The sequence below is a fragment of the Sander lucioperca genome, chromosome 17, assembly GCF_008315115.2.
Source record: "Sander lucioperca isolate FBNREF2018 chromosome 17, SLUC_FBN_1.2, whole genome shotgun sequence".
Classification (NCBI taxonomy): Eukaryota; Metazoa; Chordata; class Actinopteri; order Perciformes; family Percidae; genus Sander; species Sander lucioperca.
In genome coordinates, this window is record NC_050189.1 from 26,018,979 (window position 1) to 26,041,035 (window position 22,057).

General features: G+C 40.4%; 1 protein-coding gene across 1 annotated transcript in view; it reads left to right on the forward strand.

Moving 5' to 3' along the window:
* The window catches only part of plcb3 (phospholipase C, beta 3 (phosphatidylinositol-specific)), a 54,220-nt gene extending 32,667 nt beyond the window's left edge, over positions 1 to 21,553 (forward strand). Inside the window, exons 4-34 of the mRNA XM_031285005.2 lie at positions 1,709 to 1,846; positions 2,672 to 2,751; positions 2,858 to 2,911; positions 3,176 to 3,248; positions 4,403 to 4,503; positions 4,648 to 4,814; positions 5,581 to 5,727; positions 5,855 to 6,012; positions 6,784 to 6,866; positions 7,144 to 7,228; positions 9,027 to 9,174; positions 9,400 to 9,501; positions 9,599 to 9,672; positions 9,759 to 9,855; positions 10,159 to 10,243; positions 10,869 to 10,993; positions 11,258 to 11,412; positions 11,500 to 11,661; positions 11,766 to 11,865; positions 12,064 to 12,168; positions 14,243 to 14,337; positions 14,445 to 14,586; positions 15,837 to 15,878; positions 16,080 to 16,189; positions 16,336 to 16,445; positions 16,626 to 16,785; positions 17,509 to 17,585; positions 17,895 to 17,984; positions 18,107 to 18,164; positions 18,540 to 18,626; positions 18,707 to 21,553. Of these exons, the coding sequence (XP_031140865.1) occupies positions 1,709 to 1,846; positions 2,672 to 2,751; positions 2,858 to 2,911; positions 3,176 to 3,248; positions 4,403 to 4,503; positions 4,648 to 4,814; positions 5,581 to 5,727; positions 5,855 to 6,012; positions 6,784 to 6,866; positions 7,144 to 7,228; positions 9,027 to 9,174; positions 9,400 to 9,501; positions 9,599 to 9,672; positions 9,759 to 9,855; positions 10,159 to 10,243; positions 10,869 to 10,993; positions 11,258 to 11,412; positions 11,500 to 11,661; positions 11,766 to 11,865; positions 12,064 to 12,168; positions 14,243 to 14,337; positions 14,445 to 14,586; positions 15,837 to 15,878; positions 16,080 to 16,189; positions 16,336 to 16,445; positions 16,626 to 16,785; positions 17,509 to 17,585; positions 17,895 to 17,984; positions 18,107 to 18,164; positions 18,540 to 18,626; positions 18,707 to 19,012 (3,516 nt within the window). The 3' untranslated portion in view covers positions 19,013 to 21,553. The remainder of the gene's footprint in view (positions 1 to 1,708; positions 1,847 to 2,671; positions 2,752 to 2,857; positions 2,912 to 3,175; positions 3,249 to 4,402; positions 4,504 to 4,647; positions 4,815 to 5,580; positions 5,728 to 5,854; positions 6,013 to 6,783; positions 6,867 to 7,143; positions 7,229 to 9,026; positions 9,175 to 9,399; positions 9,502 to 9,598; positions 9,673 to 9,758; positions 9,856 to 10,158; positions 10,244 to 10,868; positions 10,994 to 11,257; positions 11,413 to 11,499; positions 11,662 to 11,765; positions 11,866 to 12,063; positions 12,169 to 14,242; positions 14,338 to 14,444; positions 14,587 to 15,836; positions 15,879 to 16,079; positions 16,190 to 16,335; positions 16,446 to 16,625; positions 16,786 to 17,508; positions 17,586 to 17,894; positions 17,985 to 18,106; positions 18,165 to 18,539; positions 18,627 to 18,706) is intronic.
* Positions 21,554 to 22,057: the final 504 nt, after the last annotated feature.

Sequence of the window (22,057 nt, forward strand, 5' to 3'; positions counted from 1 at the left end):
TGGGTCAGATTGGTAAAAAAAATAACAAGACTCATGCTGCACTGATCAATAACATTATTATTTTACTGAACTCTATAATCAAAGTAAGGAACAATCAAATTTGGTTATGCTTTTAATCGGTATGCAAGAGTAGATTCTGCAATAACTGAAATGAAGCCTTAGCCGTTATGCAAGAAAAACTGCATGTTCAGGAATATTTTGGGGTGTGACATTTAGGGCTGTTAGGGTGGGAGTATGACTAATGAACAATGTCAAAATATGGTGTTCATATCAGTGGTTAAATGCTTAAATGGCCAGTTCACCCAAATTACAAAAGTACCCATCTCCTCACCTATCATGAATGGCATCTAGCTATGCTGATAGCTATGGTAGGCGCAGGTTTTGCTCTGAAAAACGCTCTAATAAACTAACTGACTAACTAACTACGCTACCTGTTCAGCACCAAAGAGCACACAGACGACATTAGAGCTGTTGAACATAGTGGAGCATTTAGCAGCTAAAGAGTCAGATACTTTCCTCAGGAGTTGGTAAAGACCTAGTCTATATCCTTGACGTTCCACTTCCGGGATATCTCCGTTGCCGACGGAAATTCCGCCGGATTTCACTCATTTAGGCCAGATGTCCGTTGCCTTGGGCTTTCTTTGTGTTGGCATTTTAAACTCCGGTGGATTTATGAGGACTATGGTTAACTGCTCCTCAGATCTCTGCAGGGTAAATCCAGACAGCTAGCTAGACTGCTCAGATCTGTCCAATCTGAGTTTTCTCTTGCAAGACTAAAACAACTTTTGAACGTACACATAACGCAATAAACCAGAGCACGTTTTTCTCCCATCCCGGAATACTGTGTGGACTCGCCAGACCCTCCTCTGCAGCACTGCAGTGGAGGAAGGTCTGGCATGCGAGACTAGTAAAGACCAGACCAGAGCTAACAGGAGAGTGAATATTAGACTTACATTCTTCATGTTGCCTGAAACACGTCTTCGAATGAATGCTAATGTAGCTCTGTATGGATATGTCAATAAGTAACTGTTTGTTAACTTCGCCATATCAACTTTATAAGATAATAATATATTGATGTTGTATTAACAGCTTGCCAAAAGAATAAAAGGCTCTGATCCACAGAACACACTGTTTACAGTTTTACAAGGACTATATATTTGGTCGATAGTGGTTCCAAAGAAAACTGTTAATAGTGGAGTCTGTGTAATATCTTTAGTCATGTGGATGCTTTTTAATTAAAAAAAATAATAATTTAATTTGAGTGTTCTGGTCCTTTAAACTCGCTTCCCGCTTAATGACAAAGTACATTTTGTGCTCTGCTTTGGAAGTATTTGTCTTCATAAACAGGCATCCAAGTTAATAACTTTAATTGAAATGAAAGAGAGACATGACAGAGAGGGAGTGATGGAGAGAATGCATAATTGATGGAGAGACATTGAGTGTTGGAGAGAGTTGGTGGTAAAGAAAGAGTGCTCCAAAAAGAAGGAAAGAGTCGTTTGGTTAATTAGATCAGAGTGCTACACCACATGCATCACATTTACTGTTCTCAGGAGGCAGAGAGCTGGACAAGGAGTGGGAAGGATGGAGAGTTTGTATGCACAAGTCAAACCAGTGTCAATATACTGTGTGTGTGTGTGTGTGTGTCATGTTCACATGCAATGTCTTAAAGAGTATGTAAGCACAACAGTGTGTGTGTTTGTGTGTTCAGGACCCGAAGCTGCGGGACGTGCTGGGCTTTGGTAAGGGCGATAACGCCGAAGGGAAGCTGGTAACCGTCGTCTATGGCCACGACCTGGTCAACATCTCCTACCTTAACTTCCAGGCTATGCAGGAAGATACAGCCAAGGTAATTATGGAAACTGCCACCACCATCCCATAACCTACTTACATTACTTATACCTGCCTTTAAAGGTCCTTTACGATGTTGACATAGGGGCATGTGCGTGATTAGGAGTTGTTAAAAGGTTGTTTTCCCCTCTGTGTGTGTGTGTGTCTGTGTGTGTGTGAGTGTGTGTGTGTGTCTGTTGTATATAGAAACTGTTTCACTTAGGGGCCATCCACACGGAGACGCTTTTTGGTGTAAACGCACGTTTTGCATCGTTTTGGCCAATCGTCCGCACGAATCCTGTAAACGCACTGCCTGAAGACGCACTTTTTTGAAACCTGGTCCCAGGGTGAAAAAAATTCTAAAACGCAGCCCATGCGGCTTTGTTTGGACGGCGAAGCCGCATACTTGCGTATCGATGATGTCATCGCCACACCCCTCGACCTCTAGCCTTCGACCTCTTATCCCGCAATGACGTCTCATAACAACAACAACAACAACAACAACAATGGCAGACTACATGCTTGTGTCCCTGCTTGAGAAGATATTGAGCCATTTTCGTTGTCTTCTTCTTGTGTTTGGTTTCTTCTTCTACTGTCTGTTTGTATACAGCGCGCAAGCTTTATGCGCATGCTCCGCCTCTTCTTCTCCATTTTTTGGTGAATTTCTGTAGCAGAAACAGCGCCAGCTATAGGCCCGGAATATGAAGTAGCGTGTTGAGTCATTTACAATCCGTTTGGACGCAAATATTCTTGAATATAAAGATTGTTTTGGTACGTGTGGACGTGGCCTAAGTTTTGAATTCAGACAGTCAAACAACCCTGTTTTATCATCTTGTGTTTCCAGATTTGGACAGATGAGCTGTTCACTTTGGCTACAAACATACTTTCCCAGAATGCATCGCGGCACACCTTCCTCAACAAAGCGTAAGAAGTTGTTGTCTTATCTTGACATTAGGGAACTGTAGATTTGAGATCATTGTTTTTAAAGCCTCTCTGTCTGTCTGTCTGTCTGTCTGTCTGTCTGTTTCAGGTACACTAAGTTAAAGCTGCAGGTGAATCAGGATGGGAAGATTCCTGTAAAGAAGTGAGAAACATGTTAAAACACTTCTTCTTTCCATTCCTCTTCTCTGTCTCTCTTCCATTTTCTCTCTTGTCTCCTCTTGACCCCTGGCGTATCTCTCCTCACTGTTAAGGTTTGTTGATCCGCCCTGTCTCATGCACATGTAATCCTTCTGTAATCAGACTTTGCTGACAGGATTTGTCTTTTAATGGTGAATGGCTTGACTCATGATAAACCCCTTTTTGAACAGTGACTGTTATCTCTCCAAATTCTTTGTCTTTCTTTCAGTATTCTCAAGATGTTTTCAGATAAAAAGAGAGTAGAGACGGCTCTGGAGCAGTGTGGCCTCGTCAATAACAGGGTAATCATCAAATGTGATCACTGACCACACGGCTACTCATGATATGCACATGTATTGTTTTGGTCCATACATGAGATTCAAAAAGTTGCAACTCACCCTGGGGTGTTGCATAGTATTCTTTGCATGCCTTTGCAATGTAAGGAAGGCAACAAAAAGGCTGCAGGCAGACATTCTGATTAACTGTCAACCATTGTCTTAAGTTTTTAAGATTGTTTTTTGTACGGATTAAACAAACAAAATATAACATGGTAATTAGACAGTCTTAAAGATGCTGTGGATTTTGTTGCAGAGAAAGGCTAGCTGTTTCCAGTCTTTGTGCTGGACTTCATATTAACCTAACAGACATGAGAGTGGTGTCAATCTGCACAACTAACTTTCAGCAAGAAAGCAAATAAGCCTATTTTCCCAAATGTCAAACAATTCCTTTTAAATCCTTGTGTTGCTATTGAGCTTGCATAAAAACTAGATATCAAGTAGTTTACTTAGTAGTCGCACAATATTTCCTCATACATTTGGCTTCGTAGAGAGAGAGAGAGAGAGAGCAACTGTTAAAATACTAAAGTCCTGGCTTCATTCATTCTTTCAAACTTGAGTGTCCAATAATCATAATGTATTGTCAAAGTCTGCGTGTATCTGCAGTGTAAGGTACCACTGGCTTGCGGTTTGGTAGGTAAAACAAGATTTCCAGTGTGTTATTAGTCAGTGCAATCTTTCCTTAAAATCAGTCTTGGAGTCACAAGACATTTCTTTTTTGAATAAGGGACCAGATTGTGCAAACTGCACTGTCAGCGTTTCTCTTTGTACCGTTGTACTCCAGTGCCTCCTGCTGGTTGAATAGGAGAACACGTGGGAAAAGACTGAGGAGGATCTGAGCCCCGACTGACATTGACATCAGTGTTATTTGGTGCTTTGGAAAGCATATATATCTTCCACCTACAGACTGTACAATACTTGACAGTTTGGTTTAACTTGTATTGGAAATCAGGGGATCAGTAGTGGAGACCAGAATGAATTTTAATGGCATAGCAGCGGCATGTGTGAGCCAACATTTACATGTGTTACACTTGGCATTTCATCCTCAGTTTGGTCATTTTTTACTCTTCTTTCTCTTTCCCTCCATATCTTTCTACACAATCCTCGCTGTTCTGTTTCAGGCAGAGGGAATCAAGCCAGATGATTTCACGTGGGAGGCCTTCCAGAAGTTTCTCGACAGCCTCTGTCTCCGGCCTGAGATACAAAGCATCTTTGAGGAAAGGTTTGTGACACTTTCACCAACATATGTTGGGATTTTTCATTATGTTTGTCCCCATTTTTGAGGATGCTATATTTTGAGGATCCCTACTATTGCTCACAACCTGTACCTAAGTGATCACACAGTACACTTTTCTCTTTGCTCCAGTGGCTCCAAGAGGAAGCCATTCATCTCTTTGGACCAGTTGATGGATTTCATTAACCGCAGGCAGCGAGACTCCAGACTGAACGAGGTGCTGTACCCCCCGCTGAAAAGAGAGCAGGTCCGACAGATCATGGAGAAATATGAGACCAACGCCAGCCAGCTGGAGAGAGGTCAGTAACTTTGGGTGTGCTTTGTTTTTTCTGTTCACATTCCAGGTATGTAGATGCTTGTGTCCAGAGCAGCTTAAAACAGGTGATCTTCATTTCTCAGATATTTTAATTCAATAATGGAGGGGGGGGGGGACTGCACAGAAAGAGATTCAAGTCACATAAAGTAATATTATTTCACTAGATAACAAGAGTTCAGTATACGTGCAGCTGTATCCTCTTACAGATTATATATTTGTCCCAAAGCAAGGTTTATCAATTGCAGCAAAGTTATAGGTTTATAGGTATGATTGATTTCCTGGTCTTTTATTGCAGTAGGTTGTCCTTTTCTAAAATCCTTGGCCGTGCACTGACCAAGCCCATATCAATTTCCCTTCTGTAAAACATCCAGAATGTGGGAATCATTTGCAAATTTGATTAATTGTCCTCCACCTGTTTTGCCGTGGATAAACTGTACTGCTGTCGTAAGCCTCTCTGCTAGGACACTGTTAAGCCAAAATCTGTAAGATGATCCACTATCCAGCCCACTGTGTTCAGAACTAAGCTGGAGCTCCATTAAAGTCAGCTGATGTCCGAATACAGACAGTACATGACGTACATTTAGTATAGTATCTTCCAGTCCTTGCCCTTTAAATCAATTACTCTGTTCGTCATGAACAGATGGATGCTGGTCTGACTGTGAAAAACAAGTTTGACCTTTTTCATATTCTCTCTCTCTCTCTCTCTCTCTCTCTCTCTCTCTCTCTCTCTCTCTCTCTCTCTCTTGCAGACCAGATCAGTTTGCAGGCGTTCAGTCGGTATCTGGGAGGAGAGGAAAACAGCATCGTACCTTCAGAGAGGCTGGATATCATCGACGATATGAACCAACCGCTGTCTCACTACTTTATCAACTCCTCGCACAACACATACCTCACAGGTAAACGTATACACCTTCAGATCTGACAAGACCCAAGTGTAATGCGGCATTATGATATCTAGCTTCATAGTTCATTTTTTGCATCCAAAACCCATCTTTCCCTCCCTTTTTGTCTGTCTGCCCGCAGTGGGTCAGCTAACCGGTCTGTCGTCAGTGGAGATGTACAGGCAGGTGCTGCTGACTGGCTGTCGCTGTATAGAGCTGGACTGCTGGAAGGGCCGGCCGCAAGATGAGGAGCCCTACATCACCCACGGGTTCACCATGACCACTGAGATCCCCTTTAAGGTGGCAGTCACTGCTGTTTGGCATTCAATCACCCCAGATTATTCTTTGGAGCTTTTGTCTAGTTTCAATGTGACACCTTGGTTAGGTTGAGATCAAAGTTATTGCTCTCATATAACATTTACTGTACAGCATTTTGACAAGGGAATGAAATGTTCACTTTCCCTATTTATGAGAGGTTTTGCATTTACACACAAGAAGTGCAGTATTTTTTATCTTTATGGAGTCATTATTGTCTTTTATGTACATATTATAAAGGCCTAACAAGCTGAGACGCTATTTCTTCTCCTCCAGCTGTTAAACATATAAAAATGATGAAGGGAACTTGGTGTTTGGACCTCTTAACCTTGGTGCATTTCTGCGGTTTGGTCAGCAAATTCTTTGTGCAGTGGATTCAGAAATGCTGAATATGGAGGCAGCAACTGCAGACAGCTTGTACAAACAGAAGAAAGCTGAAGAAATAATAGTCTCCATTGTACACTGACATTCATTTTTTATTATTATTACTACAGAAAGTGGTAGCAGTGCCATAACCTGTTGCCAAAATGAACTCAAGCTAAATAAGTTTCAAACCTTTATCATAAAAAAGCTCCCTTCTGCTTTATAACTGTGTTAACAAGGCAAAGTTCTGCTTTTTATAAGCTACAAGTTGCTCAGTAAGTACTCATGACCTTACAATCTGAGGAAATGTTTATTTTACCATTGTTGTATGAGATTTTATTCAGTGAAGCTTATTTTAAATTTCTCATTCTTTCTTCCTGTCCCTGACTGTAGGAGGTGATTGAGGCAATAGCAGAGAGTGCTTTCAAGACCTCACCATACCCCCTCATCCTGTCCTTTGAAAACCACGTAGATTCGTAAGTCTTGTCAGCCTCTATAAGTATGTTTGTCAGCACATAGATTCAGATCATCTGGTTTCTCTAAGGCTCTATGTGTTTTGGGTTGCAGTTGATGTGTTTATTACCAGACCAGATGCAAAATGTAAGGCTTTTATTGAAGCATTTGCTCTAAAGATGCGCTGTTACAATGGCAATTGATGATTGAAGGCATGTTGGAGTTTTAATTTAGGGGCCCTGTCCCATTGTGGCAGGTTATAGTAAACCAGAAACTAACCTGTGTCTCTCATTCTGTCAGGGCCAAGCAGCAGGCCAAAATGGCAGAGTACTGCAGGACCATCTTTGGAGACGCCCTGCTCATTGATCCACTGGAGAAATATCCAGTAAGACTGATCTCCAGACATGAACTTTGACAATGTGTTGCACTTAGCTTTCAATATGCAGTACTTTCTCACACACACACACACACACACACACACACACACACACACACACACACACACACACACACACACACGCACACACACACACGCACACACACACACACACACACACACACACACACACACACACACACACACACACACTGAACAGTCATATATTATATATTCTAAGGTCTGTTTTAGTCTAGAATAAATGCATTTTTAGTGAAGCCTTGCTGCTGTTTCTCAAAGAAAAAACACAACACACTTATATCCTTTGACTCCACAGTCATGGTGTTCATCAACTTGCAAACTATCAAACAGCTTGTGATACGCAGATCAGATCAGCTCATGATGCACTGCTTTTGAGCTCATAAACCCCTCTGTATTCACAACTTTCAGTGCATGCACACAATTCCTGAAATAAAACTCAGACTTAGGGTCATAGCATTCGATTTGATCATACAGTGTTAATATTATTTTCTATATTTCTACTTGCAGAAGCATGAGCTATGCATGTTTTGTATTTTTATTTTAGTGTTTTCCTGAGAACTCTTAACTGTGTTACGAAGTAAAAGTGGGGTTTGCAGTAAAAGTGCACATGAATTAATTACAACATGTTTTACTGGTGAGGAGCTGCATATTCACAAGAAATATATGTGTAATATGTATTAAAGTGTTTATGCAGGTTAAAGCATACAATGAATGGGGCAGTGTGAAGCACAGGGCAGAGTGGGATGACTTTTAAGTTAAACACAAACACAATCATTCAGAGTTTTAAGACTGCAAAGTTGATTTAGACAGATGATTTTTAAGGCTAAAGTTGAACTTTAGTTATAACACATTGTGCATGGCCATGTTACTCTTTTGATAAAACATAAAATCATTGCACGAACATTATGAAGTTTAAAACAAAAACACTTTATTAAAAGTATGTGAGGATGAAGAAGGATGATTGCGAGGCTGGGTTACTGTACTGATTGTACTGGGATGAGTGATTAGGGTGATGGCTTGTTTGGTAGGTGTTTAAAATTATATATATATTATGTATATTTGTTATCTTGCTATGCATATATAATATAAAATATATAATGATACATACATATACAAAATATATAATATATACAGTAACTATTTAGAGTTGAGTGAGTGGTGGGAAAAATAACAAGCTTTGTCCCGCTCCTTTTCAGACATATTGAACATATTGTTTGTAAAACTTTATAGATATTGTTTTTCCTTTTGGTGTGTTGCTACGTACTTATTGTGTTTTTATATTTTATTTTGTTGTTATTTTTGTTCAAAATAAAAAAAAAAAAATAAAGAAACATTAGGGCTGGGTACTGAACTCCTGACCGAATTGCCTCCATAATATCGAAAAATGCCTTGTCATTCAATACCAAAGTGTATTACCTATGTGTGTGTCACATAGGTGTAAAAGAGCTGAACAATAAATTTGTACTGTAATGTTGTCATTTATTTTTGTTATAAAATTGGTATCGGAAAAAGTATTGTTTAGAATCCGGTATCTAATTCATGCTATCGCTACCATTATCAAAATTATAACTATAATTATAACCAGCCCTAGTAACATTACATTTAGATATGTTGTGGCTGCCAGTCTACACATGACTGACACATGACATCGAAAAAAAACAATACGTAATCTAGCACTGATACTGGATAAACTGGATTTTATTCTGTTCTTTTTCCAAATGATCAATTTTGACTGAGTTTACCAGTGTCTTTCTTGTGTCTTCAGCTGGTCCCCGGTCAGCTCCTCCCCTCACCGCAGGAGATGATGGGGAAGATTCTCATCAAAAACAAGAAGAAGCACCACCACCACCGACCCTCGAGTAGTGGCAGCATACGTCGCAGAGAGCTGGAGGGGCGCTCGTCACCCAACAACGGTGAGCGCAGGCGACTGGCTGCGTCTTTTGCAGTGGCGTGCAGGGCAGAGAATGTGACTTCACTCCTATGTCCCTCCTGTCTGGTTGTAAAGAGTGTTTGTAGCTTTCAGTCATATGCCATTATTCCTCCAATGCATCTACCACATACATGCTTCAAATGAGCTTAATATATACCATTTAGTACACATAGATGTTAACACTATTAGTTTTCTGTTTTCTGTGTAGACTGCCCTTTGACAGACAGCGAGGGAAGCCAGCTCCTGTCTAACGTGGAAGAGAAGCTGGCTGAGGGGATGGTCAAAGACTCTGAGCCTCGCAAATCCATTGGTAGGTTGTAGAAGAAGGTATAGATGGATATACGGATTATAAAGCCGGCCATTCAACGACTGGGTTTTGCATAACATGTATTTATTACATTGCTCAGGAGGCGAGGGAGAAAGCGAGGAGGATGAGGAGGACGAAACGGCGGCGGAGCTGAAAAAGCCGAACTCCGACGAGGTAAGAGCCATCAGGAACAGGGCTGACGGTGTGTTTGGCATGCTGATGGGCGGATTCATGGATTAGTTGCTATCTGCCTCCTTCAGGGTACAGCCAGCAGTGAGGTGAACGCCACAGAGGAGATGTCGACTCTCGTCAACTACATTGAACCTGTCAAATTCAAGAGTTTCGAGGTGGCAAACAGTAAGTGTGTGTGTGTGTGTGTGTGCGCATGCGCATGCGTGTGTGATAAAGAGACAAAGATGTTGTGACTTAGAGTACAGGAAGGATATGAAGTGAAAGGAAAAGAGTGTGTATGATGAGGTGGACAAACCTCATTAGTTTTAAGCACCCCATGTAGCTCATTAGGCAGACAGGCCGGTTGTGTGGACTCATTTGTGGTTAATGATCAGTATTGTCATACAGACCTGTCGCACATAAAATACAGAAATTGATTAAGATAGTCTGACTTCTTTTCTCTTTTTTCACTTTCTTTCTGTCCACCAGAGAGGAGGAAGTTCTTTGAAATGTCGTCCTTGGTGGAAACCAAAGGCATGGACACCCTGAAGAGCTTCCCCAACGAGTTTGTCGAGTATCCCTGGAAGCTTATTAGCTTTTTTTTTTATTGAGGAATACGGTTTATGTGTATGTGCATCATTTTTTTGTGTGTTCAAGTGTCTCTTCTGTAGGGCTGCAACTAACGATTATTGTCATTGCCTACCAATCTGTCGATTATTTTCTCGATTAATCGATAAGTTGTTTATAAAATGTCAGACAATGGAGAAAAATGTTGAATCAGTGTTTCCCAAAGCCCAAGATGTCGTCTTGAAATGTCAAGTTTTGTCCACACCTCAAAGATATTCAGTTTACCAGGAGTACATAAAATAGAAAATATGCACATTTAAAAAGCTGGAATCAGAGCATTTTCACTTTTTCTTCATAAAAAAAAACGATTAATTGATTATCCAAATAGTTGGCGATTAATTTAACAACAATTGACAACTAATCGATTATTCGATAATTCTTTGCACATCCACTCTTTTGTGTTGTAACTCTTTATCAGTATGGAAAAGACTTGGTGAGGAGAAGTCTTTGACGCCTAGTCTTGACTTTAAAACAACAAGTAAAAAGTGAGGTTTGCCTTTTATCTGCTACAGTGTACAACATGCAACAAATGCCGCATATCCAGTGCTTGGTTCTTAACAGCACTCCTCCAGGTACAATAAGAATCAGCTGAGCCGAATCTACCCTAAAGGAACAAGGGTGGACAGCTCCAACTACATGCCTCAGCTCTTCTGGAATGTCGGCTGCCAGATGGTGGCGCTTAACTTCCAGACCCTAGGTGAGTCCGGTTATTTTAGCCTCAGATTGCCTAACAGGGGCATGTAAGCTAGGTCTATAAAGTACAAAGTATACACAGAACCAAACATAAAGCAGGTCTTTAAGGAATAAAAGTTTTGCTTTCTGTAGCTGGCAGATACTGTGCCACGGACGATAATTTAAAGAGGCTCAGGGAGTTCAAGTTAAATAATCTCCGTTTTTATGCTTTATCCCTTTATCTTCCTCTCAAACCACCCCTCTTCATCTCTCCATTCCTCTGTACCAGACCTCCCTATGCAGCTGAACATGGGGGTGTTTGAGTACAACGGCCACAGCGGCTACCTGCTGAAACCTGAGTTCATGAGAAGGACAGACAAACACTTTGACCCTTTCACAGAAAACATAGTGGACGGGATAGTCGCCAATACTGTCAAAATTAAGGTAAGGATAAAATGTGTCATCATTTGGACATAAAAAAATCTTTGTAAGACTTGTTCTAACAAACATGTTTTATTTAACCTCCACCAGGTGATCTCAGGCCAGTTTCTGTCAGATAAAAAGGTTGGCGTGTACGTGGAAGTGGACATGTTTGGACTTCCTGCTGATACAAAGAGGAAGTACAGAACCAAAACATCCAATGGGAACTCGCTGGACCCCGTGTGGGATGATGAAATGTTTGTGTTTAATAAGGTGCACATACCAGGAGTCAGATGTCTTTCACATTGTTCTCTCACCCTTCATTGTCTGTCCTTTGTTCACTCTCTAAACGTCTCTCTCTCTCTCTCTCTCTCCAGGTGGTCCTCCCCACACTGGCCTCTCTGAGGATAGCGGTGTTTGAAGAAAACGGAAAGTTTATTGGACACAGGATCCTCCCTGTGTCTGCCATCAGACCTGGTCAGTTCAAAAAACACAAACACCCATAAACACGCTCTCGTACTGTTAAGCATTTAGAGAGTCTGGTTGTAATGATGCACGGTATGTCTGCATTCAGTTGAAATGTCGTTCCTGTACCTGTACCGTTTAATGTCCAGCCCTAACGGACAGTAGTCATTTATGTATTTGTTTCTTCCTTTCCTTCTTCTATGCTTCTAGGCTACCACTACATCAACCTGAAAAATGAGCTGAACCAGCCCCTCCTCCTGCCCTCTCTGCTGGTTTACACTGAAGCTCAGGACTACATCCCTAATGAACACCAGGGTAAGAACACCACATTAACAGCAGCACTTTGCAGCTTTGCACCACACAACACACTTGAGTCACTTGACTCGGCTAACTTTAAACCTACCACCTTAAAGCAATATTTTTAACAATTTGAGAAATAACTTGTAGCTATCTATTTCAGCTGTTTATCCATTGCCTCTCTAACTATTTGAACAATTAATGCATTAGTTTTAGCTAACTATGTTGACTTCTCTGCACACTTGCTTACTAGTTTTCTGGCAATCTCATTGGCAACATGTGGCTTTAAAGGTCCAATATTGTAAAAACTAAGATTTCCATGTCTTTTTTCATTATAAAGCAGGTCGGTGAAATACTAAATACTAGGGGTGTGCAAAAAAATCGATTCACATTCGTATCGCGATTCAAGCTCTACCGATTCAAAATCGATTCATAGAATTCCAAAAATCAATTTTTTTTTTATCGTATGGCTACTGCAGCCACATGGGAAAAGTAACTATATTTACATACTGTGAATTGTTTTTTTAATCGAGAATCGTTTTTAAATCGAAAATCGATTTTGAATCGAATCTTGAGCCTAAAAATCAATATCGAATCGTGACATTTTCTGAATCGTGCACCCCTAATAAATACTGTGAAAGTATCAAAAATGCTCAATCCACAGAGAAATGCACACAGCCCGTATTCAGAAACTGCGCCTTTAAACGAGTCGTCAGGACTTCTGTATGGTTGTGATGTCACAATAAATTCAATATATAGTTAGAAAGTGCTGCTACAGTGCCGTTACAGTCATTCCAGGGCTGCAATGATGGTGTAGAGACTCCGAGAGCCGTGATGCAGCAGATTAAAAAAAAAGCTGACCAATTAGAGAAGACTGGTCTTTTTTGGGGGGTGGGGGTTAATAAGACAGGCATTAAAACTAAGCATTTTAGACAGAGAGTGAATATAGGTATATTTAAAACAGACAGTATAAGAAAAATAATGTTTTTTGAACATTAAAGCATGTAAACAGGTTCTGGTAGAAACTCAAAATACAAGTATGAACCTGAAAATGAGCATAATATGGGACCTTTAAAGGGAACGTTATTTGGTTTCTTGTCGAGAGTTGGATGAGAAGATCGATACTAGACTTGAGCCGGATACTCGGCTGAAACGAGTATCTGGTACGAATAAAGCACTTTTGCAGAGTACGAGTATTATACGAGTAATACGTGTCAATATCTGTGCTCGGATTGAATAAAAATCCTCATCATTCACACTCACACACACACATATACCTGGTGTGGAAATAAAAAATAAAAAAAAGAAGAACCAAAAAAAAAAAAAAATCGCACTGATCATAAAAAAATTAAAAGTTAAAAAAAGAAAGTTATGTTGAGTATGAAAACTCTTGTTCATTACATTTGACTTCATAATTGCAACCGCATGTGTTGTATTCATTGTTCTTGTTCTGTATATAGTTTGTTTGTTATCGTGATCAAAACCATTGATCTGAAGCTCAATGCTGATGCTGTCATGTAAATAGTTTTCTAATCAGCAATAAATATAACAATTTCTGATCAACCCATATCAATTGCATGCTTAAAATAACATACTGGTTAAAGCCCCGCCCATTTCAAGACAACCCGATCCACTTCCGGGTTAAATCCTGTCCACTTCCGGGTTAGGCCCCGCCCAGTCCGAGTACAGATACAGATACAGATAATTCATATGGTTAACAGATACAGATACAGATAATGCTGTACTCGCTCATCCCTAATCGATACCACTCGCATGTCTGTACAGTAAATATGAAGCTAGAGTCAGTCTGGAAACGGCAAACAGCTACACTGACCCGGTAAATCCCAGAACCATATTAATCAAAAGGCCTTGGTCTCAGCTATGTAAAAAAAAGAAAATCTTTGAAAGAGAAACCTTCAGAGACCTGAAGGAGTCCCACACTGCAATATTAAAGTTATTGAAGTACTTGATTTGAAAACTTGTGACTTGACTTGGACTTACCATAAAATACTTCAACTTTGCCACTGGTCTAGAATATCTGAACCTATGGTTATCTATGACATCTTGTGTGTGTGTTTGTGTGTATTCTCAGAGTACGCAGAGGCTCTGACCAACCCCATAAAGCACATCAGTCAGTTGCACAAGAGAGAGACACAGCTGGCTGTTCTCTTAGAGGACAGCAGTGAGGTAAGACACATCTGTGCTTTAAATAATAATTAGCAACTAAAAAGAATTTATAGTCATTTTTTTAAATCTGTACCCCAATTATACATCTTCCTGTTGCTATTGTCCAGCATGTTCCCAACCAGCCGAAAGAGAGAGAGACCAAGGGAGAGTGTGAAGTCAATTCAGGAAGTCGACTCCCCTCCTCCTTCCACACGCTCCCCCCCTGCTCATTGGATGAAGCCCCTGACATCATCAAATTACCTACACCGGGTAGAGACATCTACAAATCACACATACACAGCCACAAATGTTGTCTCAATGTCTACACGACACACATGCAAATACACACGCCTGTCATGTATCTGCACTTCTGAAAGGGTGTTATACAATACATTAGATTTGTATCACTTCCAATGATCAATACCTTTAATTTACTGCCGTGAATGACTTTTTACTGTCAGTACTGAATACGATTCTAGGTGTAATCCACTGTAACATTATCAGTCCATTTTAGCTGTTTCAGGTCTACCGCTCCTGTATAAGGGTGGTTGGTTGCAAATTTTGGTTATTGTTATCGGTTGATAACTCAGAAATGATGTTGGGAGACTTCAAAGATGATGACCAGTCCGATGAGTTCAAATCAAATGCAGCTTTATTCAAACAGTGAACAAACTCTCATGACAATGAGACAACCGTGAGCATACAAAAGCTTCTGCCCAAGGGTGACTAACATGAACATCAAAATGGATCCTTTTTAAACTCTTTTTGTCCTCACACAGTCCAAGTTATCTATTTTAATGGACCAGTTGCTTTCAAACTACACCTTTTATGGAAGATTCTTCTAATAGAGTCTCACATTCCAGGCTCCAATTCCTCTGTGTGAAGGTTGTACCCAAACTCATAATAGATTCACACATTCTAAGCTAGGTATTTCTGTGAGACAATGTCACCTTAAAACTGACCCGTTCATAGAAGCTCCTTAGAATAGATGAGATACATTCGAACACCTGCATGCACAAATACCAAACCTATCAGTTATGGAGCTAATTTAGCAGTCAAAACGTTGCTACACTCCATCAGTCTGCTTGTCTTACGTGTATATTTGCGTCAACCTGCTGCAAAGTGTATTCTATGTTAACGTTAGCTAATGTAATATGTCCATGTATATGTCTTCACTGCACAAATATCCATTGTAATCTATTTAAGATCTTTTCACTTGTCTCTAGGAAACTTCAACAAGTGAAACAATATTTTTTGTTGTGAAAATCATTAAATGTCAACATAAGGCTTTTTGAAAATGTAACTTTTTAGGAAATCCAAAGGGACATTTTATTATCAGTTTCTTCCATTTATGAAAAATATTGTTCTTTGCTCATTGCATTAGACACAGTTGTTTGTGTCTGGTTCCCATCATCCATTTCACTCATACTGTCTGTGTGCTTCTCCTCTTGTATTTGTGTGTGTGTGTGTGTGTGTGTGTGTGTGTGTGTGTGTGTGTGTGTGTGTGTGTGTGTGTGTAGCACAAAGTCAGAAGGAAGACCTCATAATCACTGTTCTGGCAGGTAAGGTCATTCCAGCGCATTCATTTCTACACAGAAACTAGTGAAATCATTTGTGTGTCACATAGAGCTAGAACATTTATTTTATGGCTATTTTTTAGGTTGGAAAAGCAAGGAGTGGCTAGTTTTCAGCAAGATTTACACTGAATGATATGGTGATTGGCCATAATTCTATGTCTGTCTGTCTGTCTGTCTGTCTCTCAGATGTCCAGGCCCAGTCTATAGAGGAGTTGAAGCAGCAGAAGAGCTATTCAAAGCTACTAAAAAACCAGAGCAAAGATCTCAAAGAGATGCGAAAGAAACACCTCAAGAAGGTACACACACTGACAGATGCCTAACAGAATGGAAACATATTTTTAACTCTGCAAAGAAACTGGATTTGAAAGGTCCACTGTGTATATCACCTACTTTTGCTTGTGTGCTGCAAAGCAAATCGTTTTTTGCTTGTGTGCATTTGTAGGTGTGGAATCTAAGTAAGGAGCAGAAGAGTCGGACTAGCAAGCTTCAATCTGACACCCAGAGGAGACGAAGTCAGATGGAAAAACACCTTAAATCTAGCATCAAGAAAAAGTGAGGATGGAAGGATGGTTTTGTGGGCTGTATGAAGGAAGAACAGTGGAGAAAATCTCAAGAAGTACTAGTAAAGAAAGGAGGAAAGGATATGTTGAAATGCGTGGATAGATTGATGGTGTAAAGATGGATAGATGAAACTAAACTGGCTGACTAAACCTGACTTAATTGTTTGTTCAGCGAGCCCCATGAGCCGGTGCAGCATGAGCTGTCAAAGTTGGACCAGGAGCTTGAGAAGCAGACGGTCCAGCTGAGGGAATGGCAGATGCAAGAACTGCTGAAGCTCCGACAGGACCTTCACTTACTGGAGAGAGAGAAGCAACAAACACACCTGCAGGAGGTAACGACACACACACACACACACCTATATATGAAAGACATCAGTGCACTTCCCCAATCTTTGCACACTTATGCACTTATTGCAAAGACCCAATCACAATGTTTGTTACGGTTGATAACTTCCAGGTAGAAAATCCCTGCGTCCCGTACATACAGTTTAACCGTGCTGAGCAAACGGGGATGAGGAACAACTGGATATACCCCCATCTCCTTCATTTAAAATGCATGTTTGATGCTTTCATATGTCAACACTTTCACTAACATTAGGTTGGAGACTTAATTTACCTGTTGGGCCACAGACTGCTAGTTTTGGGTGGTGTCATTTTCTTCAGTCAGTGCGACCGGTGGTGAGATGACGCTGTTGATAACACTAGATTTGGTTTATCATAGGTTGGCCCTCCGTGTTTAACTATGTCTTTTAAACATTACAGTTACGGTTGAAAATGACAACAGAAATAAACAAGTTTGCCAAATTCCCAAATCTCAATTCAACTAAACGGTCAGTTGTCTACCCGGAATTAATTGTTTGTGTTAGCATGACTTCATGTTGATTCGGTCTATACTCAGTGTGACAAACTTGGAATAATAAATTACAGATATATACTGTACACACGCTCACACACAGAGTTCATCATTAGCTGACCTCTGAGACACTTTGTGGCACTACCGTACACCTGCACAGTGATTTGCTGACAGGTCGTCATCTGCTGCTGTGTGTTTTCAGGCCTTCCTGAAGTTAAAGGAGACGGCCGTTGAATGCCAAGCAGCTCAGCTGAAGAAGCTGAAGGAGACATGTGAGAAGTAAGTGCAACCTCCTTACCTTGCATGGCCAAATAAGAAAAGTAGGGACAGGACCCAGAAGTCACTGCCAGTGTGACTTTCTGCTTTTAGTTATTATGGTATAATTATGTTTTTCGCCATAATGCCGTAGTGTTGTATTGATTTTAAAAGTCCCTTTTTTTACAACATGTGGCTTTGATTCCTGGATGTTGGACTTACCACAAGTGTCTAGGTTTTTTAATAACATTCACAAGAAATGTAAAAGTTTCCTACAAAATTAGCAATTTGTCTTCCTCCGGATGTAATGCTGTGATGTAATTGTGTTCGCAGGGAGAAGAAGGAGCTCCAGAGGATTCTGAACAGGAAGCGACTAAACAGCATCAGCGAAGCCAAGACCCGCGACAAAGACAAGGCTGAAACGTAATAAGCTTTTGAGATGTTTATTGGACATTTGGGCCTTTGGGACCTTATTCTGATTCATACACCTTTTTTTCTTTTATTTTTCTCACTCTTTCTCTTCATCTTCCTATCTCCCTCTATAGGGAGCTGATTGAGATCAACAGGAAACATATTCAAGATTCTGTCGCCTTAATCCGCAGGGTAAGTACCCAGACTTGTCACCAACAGCCCTTATGGATGGCCATTTATCTACTTTATAGTACATTTTCCTGCCATTGTCCTGAACTTTACTCTCTCTCTCTCTCACATATTATCTTATTTTCCCTTCCTCCTTAATTCATCCCTAAATCTTTTCGCTATCCTTCATCCCTCTATTTTCTTTTTTACTGGTTTCTCCTATAATCCCCTCATTATGCGGTTATTCATCCCATATCTCCCTTGTATATGTATTCCTACTTCCCCTGCATTCCTCTTTTTACCCCTCAAATCTTTCTCCCATTGTCTCTTGTCTTCCTTCCTTCCTTCCTCCCTTCCTCAATCTGCCTCCCTTCCCGCTCTTATCTCTTCTCCCTCCAGCTGGAGCAGGCTCAGACCAGGAGACAGGACGATCTGATGCTGAAGCACCGGGAGGTGCTGCAACACGTAGATGATGAACTTCCACAGGTGAGCAAAAACCACATAGACGTACATACATTGACGTGCTTGAATATATTTTTTAGATATTTTCCTGGTGTTTCTTATAGCTCAAGTCTCAGTTGAAGAGGGAACTAGATCAGGAGTATCGGGGACTACAGGAGGAAATCTGCCAGCACCTTCAGTTGGAGCTCCAGAACAAAGGACTCCGAAAAGACGCCCTGTTCTCGCACTTGTCCAACAGCAGCCCCAGCTCCAGCTCGGGTCCGCCCTCCAACTGCTCCACACCCTCTTACCCGTCAACGCCCAATCGGAGCCCCTGGAACAGGAGCATGGACAATAGCACTGCGTCATTGGCCGATTCCACTTCCTCGTCCACCACTCCCGTCCTGTCGGAGGCGGAGATGTCGTTATAATAATACAGACAAACGGAAATACATACATTTAACTGGGGTCTATAATGATTATAATGTGGGATAGTAATGATATTAATTATTTACTAATTTTATTCCTTTTTTATTACAGACTGTTTTGTTCTTGTCTACAGAGCTATATTATTTTTATTTGCTGTTTTTGTCAGATGTACATCATGCCTATTGTTGGAAGATTTAATAACGATCATAACCAAACTTTTAAATTTTTTTACATTTTTTTTTACATTTTCTTGTCTCTTTGTCTTGCTTTTAATGTTGTATCCTTTGATACATTTTTCTTAGCATCATTTCCATTTTTGTCTGGTCAGTAAGCTCTGCTGTGGTTTTAGTTTTTTTGCTATAGCTTTCTGTTTGTAACAGCTTTAACCTTTTTATTGACACTTCTGAAAGCTTTAAATTGTGTAGAGAGGAGTAGTAAACGGCTGCCTTTATTCAGGAAAACTTTATAACATACATACAGTTGGCCCAAGTGATTGCCATAGTGGTAAGAAAAAGAAAAACATTTTTGATATTTTGTTTGTAGCAACGTTAGACCAACAGGATTGCTTCATAATGGCCTCATGTATTACAAATCTGAGGAACTATTTAAAAGGCAGCCTATGGAAATGTCTGAGTGCTACAAATAAATGTCAAAAACACATCTTTTCCACTTTTGCAAGTAAAAATATCCAAGGTTCAAGTATTTTCCAGAACTGGGTATTAATAAGGAATATGAGGGAACAGAGGGCAGATTTTATTTTATTTTTTTAGCTGTAATGGCAGTAGCTGACCAGCAAGCGGTGCTGCAGCCTTAGCTGTTTATTTTAAGCTGGTGGTTTGAGCCTTCCATTTATCTAGCCTGATTATACTATTATACTGTACCCCGACACACACACACACACACACACACACACTCTCTCAATCACACACCCGTCTCAGCAGGATTTGCAGCATCATAGGTCTGGATAAAGTCTTTGGCATTTAGCCTCCAATCAAAGTCCAGCCAAGGTTGCATGGGGTCATGGTGGCGGGGGGGCTATCAGCAGCAGTGGTGTGTGTGTGTGTGTGTGTGTGTGTGTGTGTGCGTGTGTGTGTGCGCGCGCAACAGACGCCTCAGTAGAGGACGTACAGTGTCAGGCATGCATGTGTGAGTGTTATGTCACTAAAACCCTTCCCTTCTTTACACACACACACAGTCATGTTACCATCACTTTAGAGGACATTACATTGACTTAAACCAGTTCTTCACCCTAATATGTAATGATTTATGTCATGGGGACTTGCATTTTGTCCCTGAAAGGAGGGCGAGTCCCCACAGTGTGACTGTGTAAACAGAGGAATATTCCCACAACATGAGTAATACACACACACACACACACACACACACACACACGCACAGTTTAAATCCTCATCCCATCCAATCTACCCTGTTTTGTGAAAACAAGACACAGACTTTAGGAAGGAAAACATATCATTTTATAAATATCGCAGATTACTAAACTCTAGAAGGGTATTTTTGTGTTAGGCCAGAAGTTAATCTCTTGATGAGACATCTGCTCTTTCCTATTAAATGGTGTGTGTGTGTGGGTGATGGTGTGGGTGTGGGTGCAGTTTGCCACTTTTGCAGCGTAGAGAAGGACACCATTCTTAAATAGCAACGCCACTATAGGAGACAGTCTTCAGATGATGACTTAAAGCTGCACTATGGCATTTTAATGTAAAATGCCATGCTCATTTGTAGTCTGAATCACCAAATGAGACAAACACATGAGGGTATTCAATTTACATTCTAATTACAACACTGTATATTAGGTAAATTTAACAAATGAGTATTGTTTTAGTGTGAGATAATGTGGTACGAAGTCCTGTCACAGCTCAGGTGACAGCTTGATGCTTTAATTTCACTGAAGCCTCAAAATTCAAAGAGTTACCTCTTATTGCCATTAGAGACTGTCATGTGTCAAATGAAAAACAGTAGTTCAGTTCACTTGTGTAAATCTTATTTTAGGGTGAATATGCCCTTAATACAACCCACACAGTTCCCTCAGTTTGTTAGACACTCCATTTAAGCCAAATATTGAATGTGGGATTGTAGTGCACAAATGGAACTTTAAGTTAAAATTCTGTATTTTTATCTAAGCTCCCTCGCTCTTTATTTTCATCCATTACTGGAGACCTTTTTTCATTTTGACAGCACAATGTTTTTTTTCTTTCATGTCTTGTCTGCTTTGAGGGGTAAATGATGGCACTCTGTGTATATGTATTCTGTGTATATGTTTAGGTTTATGTGAATTTTACTACTGACCACAAGTGCTGAGGAGGGATGGATGTCAGGAGAGGTCAAGGAAGGTTGAGGGAAGAAACAAGTTAATTTAATTTCTAATTTTTCTCACAGAAAAGCTTGTTTCCAGATGACATTCCTGTCTTGTCCTCCTCCACCTCCCTCCTCCACTGAGCACTGGCTGCTTGTCTGTCTGATTATTCCCCCCTCACACAAACGTCTTTGTAAACTATCATCTATTTAAATGGAATTTTAACAACTTTTTCTTTTGTGGTTATTTAAGTTATTTATTTTTTATTATTAATGGATGAAATGATCCATTCATTCAGAGTGTAAAAGGTTTTCATAAGCCCCCCCATTACAGATTCAGTATGTGCATCTTTTTCAAAATCATCACGGAGCTCTGCTTTTTCAGGTTGGACACCATAAAGAAAGCAACTTGAGGTCAATAACAGTTATGAAATTGTTGGTATGACTATACTTGTCATCAGTAAGACAGCAGCAACAACATACACCTGCTGGGGTCAGCACTTTCTTTAAATGAGTACGCTGACCTTTTTGATCTCTGATCATTTAACAGTCAAAGAATGCCTGTTCACCTCTGGCTGTTCTGCACTCAGTGTGCCACACTGCATCCAGTATGTGAATGATTTGCTCATCTCATTTTGGACACTAATGCATACAGTGTATTTTGCAGTGGAGGTGAAACAGACACCAGTCTTCTCAGATCAAAAGGTTTATTTGCTAAAGAAAAGTCTATACATTCC